The 14,050-nt window shown below is 39.1% G+C and overlaps 1 protein-coding gene across 2 annotated transcripts in view; it reads left to right on the top strand.

Annotated features, from left to right (window-relative positions):
• Nucleotides 1–13,474, top strand: part of FANK1 (fibronectin type III and ankyrin repeat domains 1) — a 38,994-nt gene extending 25,520 nt beyond the window's left edge. The window contains exons 4-11 of one of the 2 annotated variants that reach the window (XM_053450944.1): nt 3,983–4,064; nt 5,263–5,337; nt 6,553–6,618; nt 10,262–10,427; nt 11,307–11,450; nt 12,827–12,904; nt 12,987–13,031; nt 13,126–13,474. In XM_053450944.1, the coding sequence (XP_053306919.1) occupies nt 3,983–4,064; nt 5,263–5,337; nt 6,553–6,618; nt 10,262–10,427; nt 11,307–11,450; nt 12,827–12,904; nt 12,987–13,031; nt 13,126–13,170 (701 nt within the window). In that variant the 3' untranslated portion in view covers nt 13,171–13,474. The remainder of the gene's footprint in view (nt 1–3,982; nt 4,065–5,262; nt 5,338–6,552; nt 6,619–10,261; nt 10,428–11,306; nt 11,451–12,826; nt 12,905–12,986; nt 13,032–13,125) is intronic. The other variant, XM_053450945.1, reaches the window with a different exon arrangement.
• The last annotated feature ends 576 nt before the right edge of the window (nt 13,475–14,050 follow it).

Raw genomic sequence — 14,050 nt, 5'->3', positions numbered from 1 at the left:
CAAGGCAGAAATGTTAAAATTATGCTTATCTTGTAAATAAAAAGACGACCAAGTGATGTAATTTACGCTGCCTTCAAAACCACTTTTTTTAATCAATATAATCCAACTGTTTACTTTATTAGTTTTTTTTCAGCATTAAATTAGATTACATGACTTTTCTTGTAAGTGGATCCATTAATTAGATGATAAACAAATTATTGGATTTTTCATAATTTCTTTTTGGGAACAATTGTATTCCTGGTATTTACATCCTAGATTGGTTCTGAATCATTGTGGACAGTTTGATTATTGTAATTAATTTAAGAAGTCGCTTAACTGAATTATGGTTGTAAAGAAATAAATAACAGTCCATAGCAGAGAAGCAGAAATATGCAGAATATTTTTTATGCCCTTGGCAATAACTACAGAACAAACTACAGAGAAATAATGCAATATTTATTGATCATTCGATGTATAACAACACCTTTTGGGAGACGGAAAGTTTCCTAGACATTCCTCGGACACCGAAGAGAAAGATGCTGATGTTGTTTTGAATCGGGCATCCTACATATATCAAGCTTATGTATGATGTCATATACCTTACAGTTTTTGTGCATAAAATGTATATATATGTGTGTTATATACGTGATATCACAGCTTGATTCATGATGTAGACCCTCTATACTTTATTTTGTGGTATCCGTGGGAGCTTTGTTGTGATGGAGAAGGGAACCATCATTTTTGTTTACTCCTCGCGCACCCGCTGTATCTTTGTAAAGAGTGCGTTTTATTCTCCACGGATATTCATCATCATTACTGTTGGGAAGCAGAGAGTCGTGGAAGTCATTGGCACTCCGGGGACACTGCGTGGAATGCTCACCACAAAGCTTGTTGCTGGTTATCTCTGTTGGTAAGGAACGGGATGCGAATGCTGAGATTACCATTACACGTGATGCTTCCGTGGTCTACCAATACACGCAATGCACACACAACATATTCAGTGTGGCTACACCGACTTAATGGAAGCTGGATGGAAACAGTACAATGCAGGGGGCTCAACTACCTCAGTCACAGTATCATCTTATTCATATGACATGCAAAATATGGGGGGGGGACACACGTCAGCACGTAATGCTAAAGATGCTGTTCTGCCTACTGTGCTGAATTTAATACTTCTCCAACCAAAAGAAGCTTAATTCCTACTAGTGCTGTTTAATGCCATAAACAGCCCAGGGGAGGGCTGGCAGCCTAAGGCCTGGGGGGCAAGTCTAGTCAACTGGCCCATTGCACCATCAAAGCGGCTGTGAGCGACATTGAAAGTGGCCGTCGTGCGGCAGTCACTCCACCAGCGCCTAATGAAATTAAAGTGGCTGGTGTGCACGCACCGCATGCCTCAGCTCTTCATCACACCCGTTTTAAGACGTGGGAAGAGGAGCTGAGGCATGGCCGTTGGGTCTGACAGCCGCATGATGCAGGGGCGTACCTAGAGTATTTGGCACCTGTGGCAGACCCTGTATGTGGCACCCCCCCACACACACACTTTAAAACTGCATAGTTTCTATGGTTAGGCAAACATTGACAGGGGTACAGCAAAATTGTTATCATTATATACTTAGGGATTACGCAGCACCACCGTCAATGTGTGCCTATACATTGAGCCAGACACTGACAACCCCTATCACTATATACTAAGCCAAACATTGATTTATTAAAGGTAAAGAGTTAATCAAAACGTATATCACCCATGTGAAAAAGTAATTTCCCCCTAAACGTAATAACTGGTTGTGCCACTCTTGGCGGCGACAACTGCAGTCAGATGGCAATGAGTCTTTTACATCGCTGTGGATTAATCTTAGCGGCTCTTCTTGACAGATTGTTTTCATTCAGCCACATTGGAGGGTTTTTGAGCACGAGCTGTCTTTTTAAGGATTGAAGTCAGGACTTTGACTCGGCCTCCAAAACCTGTAATTCCACTTTTGACTCATCAGTCCACAGAATATTATCCCAAAAGGAGTCATCAAGGTGTTTTTTGGCAAAACATGATGAGATGAGCCATTGTGTTCTTTTTGGTCAGCAGTCTCCATCTTATTGTGGAACTGCGAACACTGACCTTAACTGAGGCAAGTGAGGCCTGCAGTTCCTTACATGTTAGTCTGGGTTCTTTGGTGACCTCCTGGATGAGTCAAGCTTTGGTGAGCCCAGCAGCTGGGAAGGTCCATCACTGTTCCAAGTTTTCTCCGTTTGTGGATAACGGCTCTCACCGCCATACCTGGGAACTTCTGGGCTCCGGCTACCTGGAACCTTCCCTTGCGGGACGTGGCCAGGACTGATGTCAGTGGGCGTTCCCATTTAAAGGGAAAATTGGGTGGGCAGCAGGGCGTGTCAAGACCCCGCTCCTGCGACCCAGAGGATTCAGGTCTTGACCCAGAGAAGCTGTGCTTCACCCGGCAATCTCCGGGTCAAAACTGGAGAGTTCCCAGGTATGCTCACCGCTAATTGGTTGACAATTTCTTTTTTACATAGGGCCAGGTAGGGTTGCATAGCTTTTCTCCTTCTGTACATAAAAAAAAAACTGCATTTTGTGTTTCCTCTGGGTATCTTTGTCTAATAATAAAATACATTTGATGACCTGAAACATTTAAGTGTGACAAATATGCAAAAACTGAAGAAACTGGAAAGAGAGCAAATACTTTTTGCAGTTAATGTGTTACAAATCACATATAGACAAAAAGTCATAGATTGGTTGCTGGAATGCCATTATTCTCTATAAGGGGTTCTCTTCAGTGCATTAGTATAATTGAGCAGATTGAATATTTGTCCATGAATTTTGGCTCGAATGGAACCCAGCCTCGTGTTTTTTTTTAAATGTGTGACTAGTTCTAAAGTACATAAGTGCTGACTTTAGAGTAATTTGTTAAATGACACGCTTTGTTTCCCTTAAAATTCTTGCGGGATTTGATGTGAAAACTGCATTACAGAACTGTGATAAAACACATTACAGCATTTTAGTGCCGAAAGTATATTCCTATGCAGTTTAATCTTACCGACGCAGCACTTAGGCAGTCGGCTGCAGCGCTTGAAAAGGTATTGTGTCTGAGCTCCTGGGTTCTAGAATTCCATCATGTGAACGATCTAAATCCCCTTTCATTCCACTTTATCTGTTTTTTTCCCCCTAAGCTACAAATCTATTTAAGTGCGATATATTAGTGTCTTTTTGGAAAGATGATGTTTCAGCGAGTCAAAGAATATGTTTTACAGTACGTTTGTATAGCACAAACAAATCCTACAGAAATAAAAAAAGAAACATTTACAACAAAGTTTTCTATTTGTATCAAATAGAAAAAAATCTAGATTATGGCTTTTCCTTATTTCGCTTATTTTCTTTAAAGCGTTTCATTGATTCAGTGATTTTTGTTATAAACGAGGCACGTATCGTGGAATAAATAAATATATTAAAACCAACATTAATTGTAATTATTTGCACGGCTTACAATTGCTGTTATTTTATAATTCATAGAGAATGGGGCATACGTTGGGTAAGTGATCAGACCCCATAGATCATTATGCGTTTTCAGGAGCAGTTTGACAGGCATTTGGCTAAAGTGCTTTATAAGCAGGTTTGTTTATGAACACATTGTCCGTGTCTTTTATACACCTTAAACATATTTTATGTATGAGCTTGTGCTGATATTGTTATATGAATGTCTAGAGCAATTGCTTGCCAGGTAAGTATTACAAATGAAATTACCTAAAGCCACGTAAAGTTATTTCTATGTAGTAATAATAACAAATATAAAAATATCAAAGTGAGTATCGTTAATTTGCTGTTACTTGCATATCTAAATCTAATTACTTGATCATGTTGGTGGTTCCCGCGGATGTCGGATGGTGTTCCTGATGATGTTAGTGAGCGTTCCTGCTGACATCACAGGAAACACCCCCATTTAAAGAGGAAATGGGCGCGTCAAGACTTAAATTATTTATCCAACCTTTTATTTTGTAGGAGAGCCAATGAGTGGAGAACATCTTCACCGAGCGGTAACCATGAATGATGAACCCAAAGTCACCAGCATACTTCAAACGGGGTTAGAAAATCAAACTCTAATGTAGACCCTGATTAGTCCTTGGTCTCGTCTTAGATTCAGGAGCCATCTGCCTATTTCATGCATGCTTAAATTCCCTCACTGTATTAGCCTCCACCACTTCTGCTGGGAGGCTGTTCCATTTATCTTCCACCATCTCTGTAAAGCAAAACTTCCTTACATTACATCTAAACCTCTGGCCCTATAGTTTTAGTCAGAGGTTTGGTCAGAGGTTTAATCATAATTGTCCTGTAACAGCTTATTAGACGTGCAAATACAAATGTCTTCTCCCAGCCCTCTCACCTTATACATATGATCTTTAACAAATCAGCGTATAAATGTATGTCCGGACATATATACCTCCCTGCCCTACCCTCTTTACCTGAATAGGTTAAACTGTTCTCAATTACATAGCGTGGGAGAACGACACGCTGAGTATTAGGTCCCTGTCTGTCCATCATCAGCCTCCAAGTACCCTGTGGAAATGCTGTCTGCTGTTATATTTCATGGTAAATTGCTCCTAATTTATGGCTGTATGTCTCTCTTGGATGTCATCATCGGTATATGTTGGCTGGGAGCATACAGTGCAGTACCGAGCAGTCTCCTCCGTCCCCCGTATGAAGGATCAGATTAAAGCTGCCATCATGGCATGTATAGGATGGGTGAAATGTTTAGGGTACAGCTCAAAAAATAGTGGAAAGTAGCACCATGGAAATGCTCGATTTAAAAAATAATGTTTCTCGGCGGCGGTTACGAGCACATTACGTCACCTGGCTGATCCTGACATCAGCTGGCGGAAGCTGCATGTTTACCGCACTTTCTTTACCATGAAAACACTACGCAGTTGGATTTAATATTCTGATAATAAAAAGTAAATGACAAAACATATTAGAAAGGCTCTGCCGGTTAAAGTAAATCGGAAATGGGTTTGGTGGCTTGACATTTTGAATTCCAGTTGGTCTGCACTTTGTGTCACAGGATGATCACGGCTCTGCTGCTTAAAGGGTTAAGTACCAAATGATCAGCAATTTACAAAATAATAACTGTTCTTTACTAAAAAAGAAGGTAATCGAGCGCTATGTGTGTCTTGGCATGATGGGCATTTTACTCCACAGCATCTGGATTGCCAGGGGTTCCCGGCTTGGGGAGGATTACTTATTATCTGCATGTACTTAATTATTACATGTTTTCTTCATTGCAGGCATGTCAAGGCGGACACCCCAGACAAATTCGGTTTAAGTCCCCTAATGGTAGCTGCACAGAAAGGATACCTAAGGTATTTTTTTCTTTAGTTTTCTGTTTCATTTTGAAATCCAAGGCTGTAATGTCATCCAGCGATGCGGGTCGAGGTTTATTGCAGGAACGTACTCGTATACCAGACTTCAGTACTGATTAAGACCAGGTGAAATCCACTAATAAGTGTATGTAGCGGGGGCGAGGAATGCACTTTAATTGGGGCAGCTGGTTCTTATTACTTCCATTGTGGAGGTTTGGATGGGAAATCCCACAGAACGTTATATATGAGCGACCCCCTGACTATCTGCACAGCACGGCCACGGCTCCAGAAGAGCCACACAGAAGGGTGGATTTTGGTGGCCTTGTGCACAGTAAGCCACTCCATCATAGGAAGACATTAACTTCTGAATGACATCATGGAATTTCAGAGAGGAGAAGAGATAATTGGTAACAGCTGCACGCTCATGAATATGCTACCCTTAATGTACACCAAACAAATTACAACCGACTTTATTATTAGCCAATTATTTATTATTAGTGTGTTTCTTACGAAGCGATCCCCCCAGCTTCCATGACCCCACCTGGTGATACATTCTTGACATGGCAGAACAATATACATTCTAACACTATGATATGCTCTTTGAAGAAGTGTAGCATTGGTATAGTTTTAGTTCTAAATGCATAATAAATGGCGAAAAATTGCATCTATCACGTTAGGCATGGAAAGATAAATTTAAAGGCTCACTGAATTGCATTAGATTGCAAGCTGTTGAGACTACTGTTATGGAAAATGCCTGAAGAAGAGCCCTAAGCAGAAGTGCCAAATGTTTTCAATCTAAAGTTATTCAGTAACCTTATATAAGGTCTAATCTTTATACTTCAGGAGCACTAAGTAAGCCCAGGAGCACTGGGCATTTATGGCCCATTTATGTCTATAAGCCATGCCTGATAGCCAGGAGTCCCATATTATGTATCAACAGCCAATGTAGTTCAAGTAATGGATTTAATTATACATAAACACTGACGATTTTATATATGCTGACGCTTTAAAATTAAATTATAGTGTGTGAATATTATCACGCACATTTGTGTCTCACAGGAGCATCCATCAAAATAAAATGTTACTGATCCACATGCTGGTTCTACTAAGAATCCGCAACCAATACAGCTGTTTACAGCCCACACGATTATTATTATATCGGCACCAAGGCTAGCTGTAATTCTCTAATGTACTGTTCATTTGTTTATCATTTAGACTTGTCGAGATACTGATAGATCATGGAGCAGATGTAAAACAGCAGGATGGAAGCGGGAAGAACTGGTGAGGAACCTACAACCGCAATTATGTTAAACATCCACTGTAATACGTAGTATACTGACACCAAGAAGTTTGAGGGATAATTTAGAGACATTTATTAAAGAGACAGTTGAGTCGTCATATGGTAACCGAATGTCCTCCCTAAATAAAGATTTGTCTTCCTTGCAAACACACGGGGTGATTCATCATAGTCCTCCCTATGTACCTTAGCTCCTTGGATTGCAGAAGATGGGTTGAATGAATGCATATTAAAACCCTAAAGTACTTTATACATGCATTCTTGGATGGTAGGGCTGTATTTGGCATTGGAGGCTCCCGTTATGGTTCCACCATCATGTTGTAGACACAATGCAGAAAAGTGTGGTCACAGAATATTGCTAATTCTAAACATACTTACCAACCTTTCTACATATGTGATGGATGCGATCGTACTACTTTAGCAGAACCAGTGGCGAATATTTATATATTGAATGTGTCGCTTTCCGTGTTGCAATCACACCATTGTACATTTTACTGCTATTTGGTATAAGACACTTCGAGGCTCAGATACTGGCTCTCTCCAGGATGTATACGGCATGTATTCTATCACTTCTGTTATATTGCATCCATAAAAATGATATGTATATTATATACATAGCTATCAGATTTCTCTAACGGTAAACGTAAACTTCAATACTGTTTACCAGCAAAATAATATTTTCAGAATACGGGAAGAACTACATCGCATTTTCGCACTCAAATTTTCAAACTCAAGTCATATAAGAAAACCCCTTTTTTTATATGCAAAACCAGGAGGCCGCCATTGTTGTGAGTCATGTGATATGTTGGCAGACTTTGCTCAGATACCACATTGAGCTATTGCTTTATGGTAATGCTGATCAAATGCGCTGCTCTGCAGAATTTGCTTACTCAAGGGTGTCCAGCTGGGTGATTAAGACTGAGCAATTCTATTACTTACGACTCGTAGTATGATACAGGTCTTTGTCTAGTAGATTGGGCTAATATAACAGAGCTAGAACACATACAGTTAACTGAAAACATTATATTATGCAAAAAAATAAAGAATTGTTTAAAAGAAAAAAAAAAAGATCAGTACAATCTAATCTCACAGTAGAAATAAAGAATGAAGGCTATTCCCCTTTACAGTCTTTGCCCCAAAAATTCACACATTTGGATTGTAATGCTCAAGATATTATGTGTTTCCGTTAAAAAGATGAATCTGTAATGCAATACAGGAGTATTAAGGGAATCATTAGGAACCTACTGGTTTGTTTGGGGGGTTTAAATTATGGTATTTAATTCCAGGATGAAAACCATACCATGGGAATCTTAACATGTGTTTCTTTTATTTTTCTCGAACGAGGTGGGTTTTAGAAACTATCAGTCGCTAATAAAAGTCCATGGAAGTGTATCTGGTTATCTTCTCGGCTAGTTATGACTGTTCTTGTAGCCTCTTCTCTTCTTTTATTTCCAGAAAATAATGCTAGAAGCCTTGCCGTCCTTGGTAGATGGCTACAAACCTAAACATAGAGATGCACTTCATCTTAAATGAGGTAAACCGCATGTTTTGTGTTGCCTCCTTCTGGTAGACAAAACATTCAGCTTAACCATTTTAATACTAAATTCAAGTAGAGATCATCTCCACTGCAAAGATATTTATAAAACAATACGGGTGTTCAGCTCCATGGAATCTGCTGTTTATAAGTAAAAGCCATGTAATAATATAACGTATACGTACCTGGTACCCATATAATATACTAATTCCCAGCACTGCATTGTATGATGAATGGCACTGAAGGTGCCGTCATTGATTTTGGGATAAAAGACACATCGGAACTTTCAAAGTAATTTTGTCTGTACTTTTAGACTAGCAAAGGAAGGTGCTGAGGAGTATTTAGTGGCACAAATACAAAGACGAATGCAGCGTGTTCACTTAGATGGCTTCACATTAATACCTAGTCATGTTTCTTGCTAGTCTATTCCCCATAAGGTGTTTCATAACCAAGTGACAAAGAGCCCCGCTGAAATAACGTCTTCTTTATTGCTGCTCTCCGCATTCGCTGGCTTCTCATCTCCTGGCTGCGTAAAAAGTCGATTCAGGTTTTTTTTTTCTACGTCCGAGAAAACTGCTGCACATCTTTGTTTTTGGTGCAGCGAAGCTCTTCATCTTTTTGGCACGTCTGTATGCCTTCTTGAGCATTCTGATCTTTAAAAATGGCCTTTCCCCGTCCCTACCTCATACAGCTGAAAAATAAAGCCGAGCGTTAAATGGAGTCATAAAACTGTAAGTCAAACATATCGTAAGAGTAAAAGACAAAAACAAGAAACTTTTCTGATAAAATGGTCTTATCTGGTTTAATTGGAGCCAAGGCGAAAATATATGACCGGCGTATATTCAGAAAGGGAACATTGCTCCCCTTTTTAAAGAGAAATAGTTGTAAGACATCATACATACATTTCATATTGATCTTATAAGAATGATATAATAATTCCAAATAAGAATGGAAACCTTTAATCAGTCAGCCGTAAGGTGGTTTAATGTGCAGCATACATCCTTCATTTCCACTTACCTGCCTTAGAGACCATTCTTCCCATCCCTTAATACTTACCAGGATAAACTCGTACTTCTGTAATAAAGTCCCCATGTAATAAATAATATGTTTGCAATTAGCTTAATGAGGTCCACAAAGACTTGCCCACTGATTTTTAATGATTGAGCTCTAGTGCTAAAAGAACTTACGTTTGGTGGAGTGGCCTGGTCTACACGCTCTGGTCTCCTGCGCAATACATTTTTCTTATGAAAACCATATATTTTACGTACTCTCCATTCCCAGACTGTGTCCCTAGTAACAAGATACATCACAGCGATTAGCAGTAACTGAGATGGGGGCGACTGACCGGCAGTTACATAGAACCCCATGAGGTCTTAAAGGTCCTACGTTGAGGTCTTGGATAGTGTTCTCTGTCCTATTCACCTGGATGTATGTTGCACCAGCTCGGTGCGTGGATTGGGAATATATTCTCTTTATACATGAGAAAGTTTCTGTAGTGGAAAGCGGTAACAAAGTAAAGCAACTGCAGGAGCTCTTCTTCATCTTGACTTTTCAGATACATCACTTTGGTTGTTTGTTGTTTTGGCACAGCTACAATGAAATACATCATCTGCCTACATATCCACACAGACACCACACAGAAATAGAACTGGGGCTGATTGATTGTTACGGAATTTTTCACTGTCAGAGAAATGTAAGCGTTGATACTAAAAAGAGCTTTAATACAATCATTTCCAGTATACTGAAAGGTTATTATAACGGAGGGGTGTGATACCTTTGTATAACGGAGGGGTGTGATACCTTTGTATAACGGAGGGGTGTGATACCTTTGTATAACGGAGGGGTGTGATACCTTTGTATAACGAAGGGGTGTGATACCTTTGTATAATGGATGGGGCATGATACCTTTGTATAATGGATGGGGCATGATACCTTTGTATAATGGATGGGGCATGATACCTTTGTATAATGGATGGGGCATGATACCTTTGTATAACGGATGGGGCATGATACCTTTGTATAACGGAGGAGTGTGATACCTTTGCTCCAGACATGAATGGCTAACCATCTAAATGTTGACTTTGTGCCCGCAGTCTCATGTTGGCGTGTTTCTCTGGGCACCTGGATGTTGTACAGTACCTACGAAAACAAGGCGCGTCTTGGGAAAGCAGAGATAAAGGAGGGTGCACGGCCATGCACTGGGCAGCCGACGGAGGTCATTTGAAAGTAATTCAGTGGATGATTACTGATGGCTGTGAGGTATCAATATATTTTCCCTCTACCTTTATACATACACTTCACTTCACTTCACTTCATGAAAGAGTGTCCTTTGGATATTTACAATCACTTATTCCTCACTACATGCATTTTGTGTTTGGTAACCTTTGTTGGGCCATGAGATTTGACATTGCAAAACAAGTAGTGTCTTACACCTAGTGATTGGTCAGAGGTCTGTGTTATGGGGTGAGTGTGTAAAGTTATAAAGACTATGAACAGTAGCACTCAAACTCTCGATGAACCTCATACAAGAGATTAACCAAAAGATATTGGCATAAATCCGACTTGCTGGTAAGTGTGGAGCTCCTTCACTCTGAAGTGAGAGTTTAAGATCCTAGAGCATTCTTTCAACATTTTCATTAAGCAAAACAACACCTTGAAGCCTTCATGATTATATTACCCACGATGATCTCCTTTAACCCCTTAATGACATGTACGGGCTCAAAATGCATTGTTACAGTTCTTTGTACTGTCCCCATGCTTGGCATAGGAAGAATTCCCCACGTAAGTAAAACTTGCAATGTTATTATTGTATTTCTTCTAAAAGCACAATATATTCTTTGGTGTAATGTTCTGATTCTGCGGTATAAAGACTCAAAATAAAAGCATCCCAGCTGAATAGTCCGAAGATTTAATTACTGTGATTCTAAGTAGAAAAACCTTTATCACGGTTTTGTAATCTAAAGCTCTCCAACTCTTATTAAACTACAGATCCGATTATCCAGGACCAGCCCAAGGATCATGAAAAATGGAATTTGTAAACTAGTGGAGAAATACTGATTGGCTACCCCATGCCAAGGAAATGAAGTTATCTTTCGGTAACCATGCTTAGCTTTTTTCTTTTCGCTTTTGTGAAATTAGGTTGATGTCAAAGATAATTGTTCGGAATGGACTCCGCTGATGAGAGTTTCCGCCATCACCGGAGACCCCGATGTTGCGCAATGCTTAATAAAAGCTGGGGCAAACGTCAACGCAAAGGATAGCGATGGGAAGACACCTTTGATGGTATGGATTCTACAGCCTTTAGCCTGTTCTACTAATGACAGAACAATCGTATTTCTAGAGTAAAAGTCTGCTCGTTAAACAAACTCGTTAAGCGTCATACAGAGTACTAAATTTCCTATCCCTGCTAGTAATCTGACTCCCCGCACTAAATCTTAAATACTTTTTAAGCTCTGTCCCAGATCTACGATACCCCTGGGCACGCAGGTATTTAAACTGAGCTTCACTCATACAATGCAGTCATATCAGTATCCTCTTTCTTTTCATTGGCAAACAACTGCACCATAATCTATATCATTAGCTCAGGAATGCTTTATAGCTATAGAGCCAAATGTACATGGCAGGGAAAATAAATGTAGTACGTAAGGAAACCTATACAGCAACGTTTTAACAGAATATGCATATGTGTGTCGTTTGTTCACATAATGCAAAGATCTACAATAATTATTTCTAGGATTTAATATAATAAACAAAATTAAGTGGAAAGATTAGTGAAATATTTAGGTTGTCAAGGTATATGTTAAGGTTTATTTTGGTGCAGTTTGAGTGTATTTTGCACATTAGGGTTAAGCCAAAGAATCTATAGCTTTCAGTTTGATCACAAAATAATACAGTATTAACAGTCAATGTTTTTAGGGGTCAGATACATTAGAAAGAATAAAATATATGTTTTTTTCTTAATGTGTGGGGTTATTTTGCGTTCCCTTGCATTCCCATATGGAGCCAATTATAAAGTACTAATGTTAATACACTGAATGCTAGCACGATAGGGATCTGGTTTGTACCCTTTCAGTTATAGAAAGGCAGCATCAGTTGAGTAAGGCAGTGAATATATATGTCTTATCACCATAGTAACCAATGGAATGTTCCAGCTGATTGCACCATTCCTTTGGTTGGCATGGTGATGAGACCGCTATTAAAACTTTACCCTAGAATCAATTTCGAAGGATAAACTTTATACAATCTAGAGTCACCAGTGTCCAAAGCTGTTGAGACCACCAGGTGACCACAGTACCTAAGAGTGGTTGTTGGATTCATGCAGTGAATGGCAGTTGGTGGTAAATTTACTAAACTCTGTGAAAGCTCTAAGTAGATCCAATGGTAGTATATTCTGTCTTAGTTAGAGTGGCATTGGAGTGAAGGGTTCTCCAGCACCACATTATCGTGAGAGGATTGTCCTGTTGGGCCGTAGATCTCCCCATTACACATATGGGCAGTGAGCCGGTTTGGGAGATCAGAGACATCTGTCTCTTCACAAATTACCCTCCTTTTATTAACATGATAGGCATTTGACTCCTTCTCGTTACTAATTCCTTGATATAAATGTAATCTAAGGATTCAGTGCGACGTTCTCCACGTATCTTTTCATTGATTTACAGATTGCAACATTAAATAGTCATGAACGCTTGGTCCGCTTACTAACAGAAAAAGGAGCAGATTGCAGCATCAAAAATCAGGTATTTCAACAAGTTCCCCACGACAATGTATTATGTGCAGCAAATTCCGAGTGAATGTTAACATAATGTTATTTCTCTTCAGTATGGAATAAGCATAATGGACATGGCCAAAGCTTTCAATCGACAGGTAAAGGGTTTTTTTTGAATTTTCTAATTTACTAAATATATATTTTTATGAGTTTTGTTTATGCCTCACAGATATTTCTGTTTCTCCTTGTTAGAATGTAGTGTCTATTTTAGAGGAAATGAAGAACAAGCATTCGTAGGAGTCTTCCGTGGATCTGTCTCCATGTTTGGACCACAGTGCAAGCCGCGTCCCTGCGCTCTCTTTTCCATACATTATGTCTTCATTGTTTTACTGAGTAGAATCAGTAGATATACTCTTAAACATATCTCAGTCATAACAGGCTACTGTTACATATTTAAACCTTCAACCTTTTTTAAGTGCCCATATTTATTGATCCAGAATCCGAGGACAAATATACTTCAGTTTGCCTTGAAGAGAAAAAACTCTTGACATCAAAGTCAAATAGAGATTTTTTTTCCATGATCATTTTCTAGTTAGAATCGAGTGTTTAGTTGCTTTATAATAAGACGATTTTATAGTCTCTGTATATGTTTTCTCATTGCACGCTGCAAGGTTACCTGACTATTGGACGTGTCCCTATATCTTTGTTCATATCCCCAGAAGTAAAATGCTGTGTTTGCTGCAAACACTTATATAATAATGTAGGTCTATATGGAGTATCACTCGTGGGTGCAAACGATTATATAATAACATAGGTGTAACATGGAGTATCACCTGTGGGTGGAAATTATAATAATGTAGGTCTACATGGAGTATTACAGTAGGTGGAAACAATAATATAATAATGTAGGTCTACATGCAATATCAACTGTAGGTGAAAACCATAATATAATAACATAAGTCTACATGATGTATCACCAGTAGGTGGAAACGATGATATAATAACATAGGTTATTATTATATTATCGTTTTTCCATTCTAATGTAGGGCATACCCAGCAGTAACCAGGTTCACTCATTGAACTTGTGATGGTGCCAGGAGTTCAGTGCTTTAGCAGAATATCTGTGGAAACCAAATGGAATATAATTATATAATATATACTAAATATATATTACCAT

Source organism: Spea bombifrons, chromosome 11, assembly GCF_027358695.1.
Source record: "Spea bombifrons isolate aSpeBom1 chromosome 11, aSpeBom1.2.pri, whole genome shotgun sequence".
Taxonomy (NCBI): Eukaryota; Metazoa; Chordata; class Amphibia; order Anura; family Pelobatidae; genus Spea; species Spea bombifrons.
This window is presented reverse-complemented; position numbering and strand designations above follow the sequence as displayed.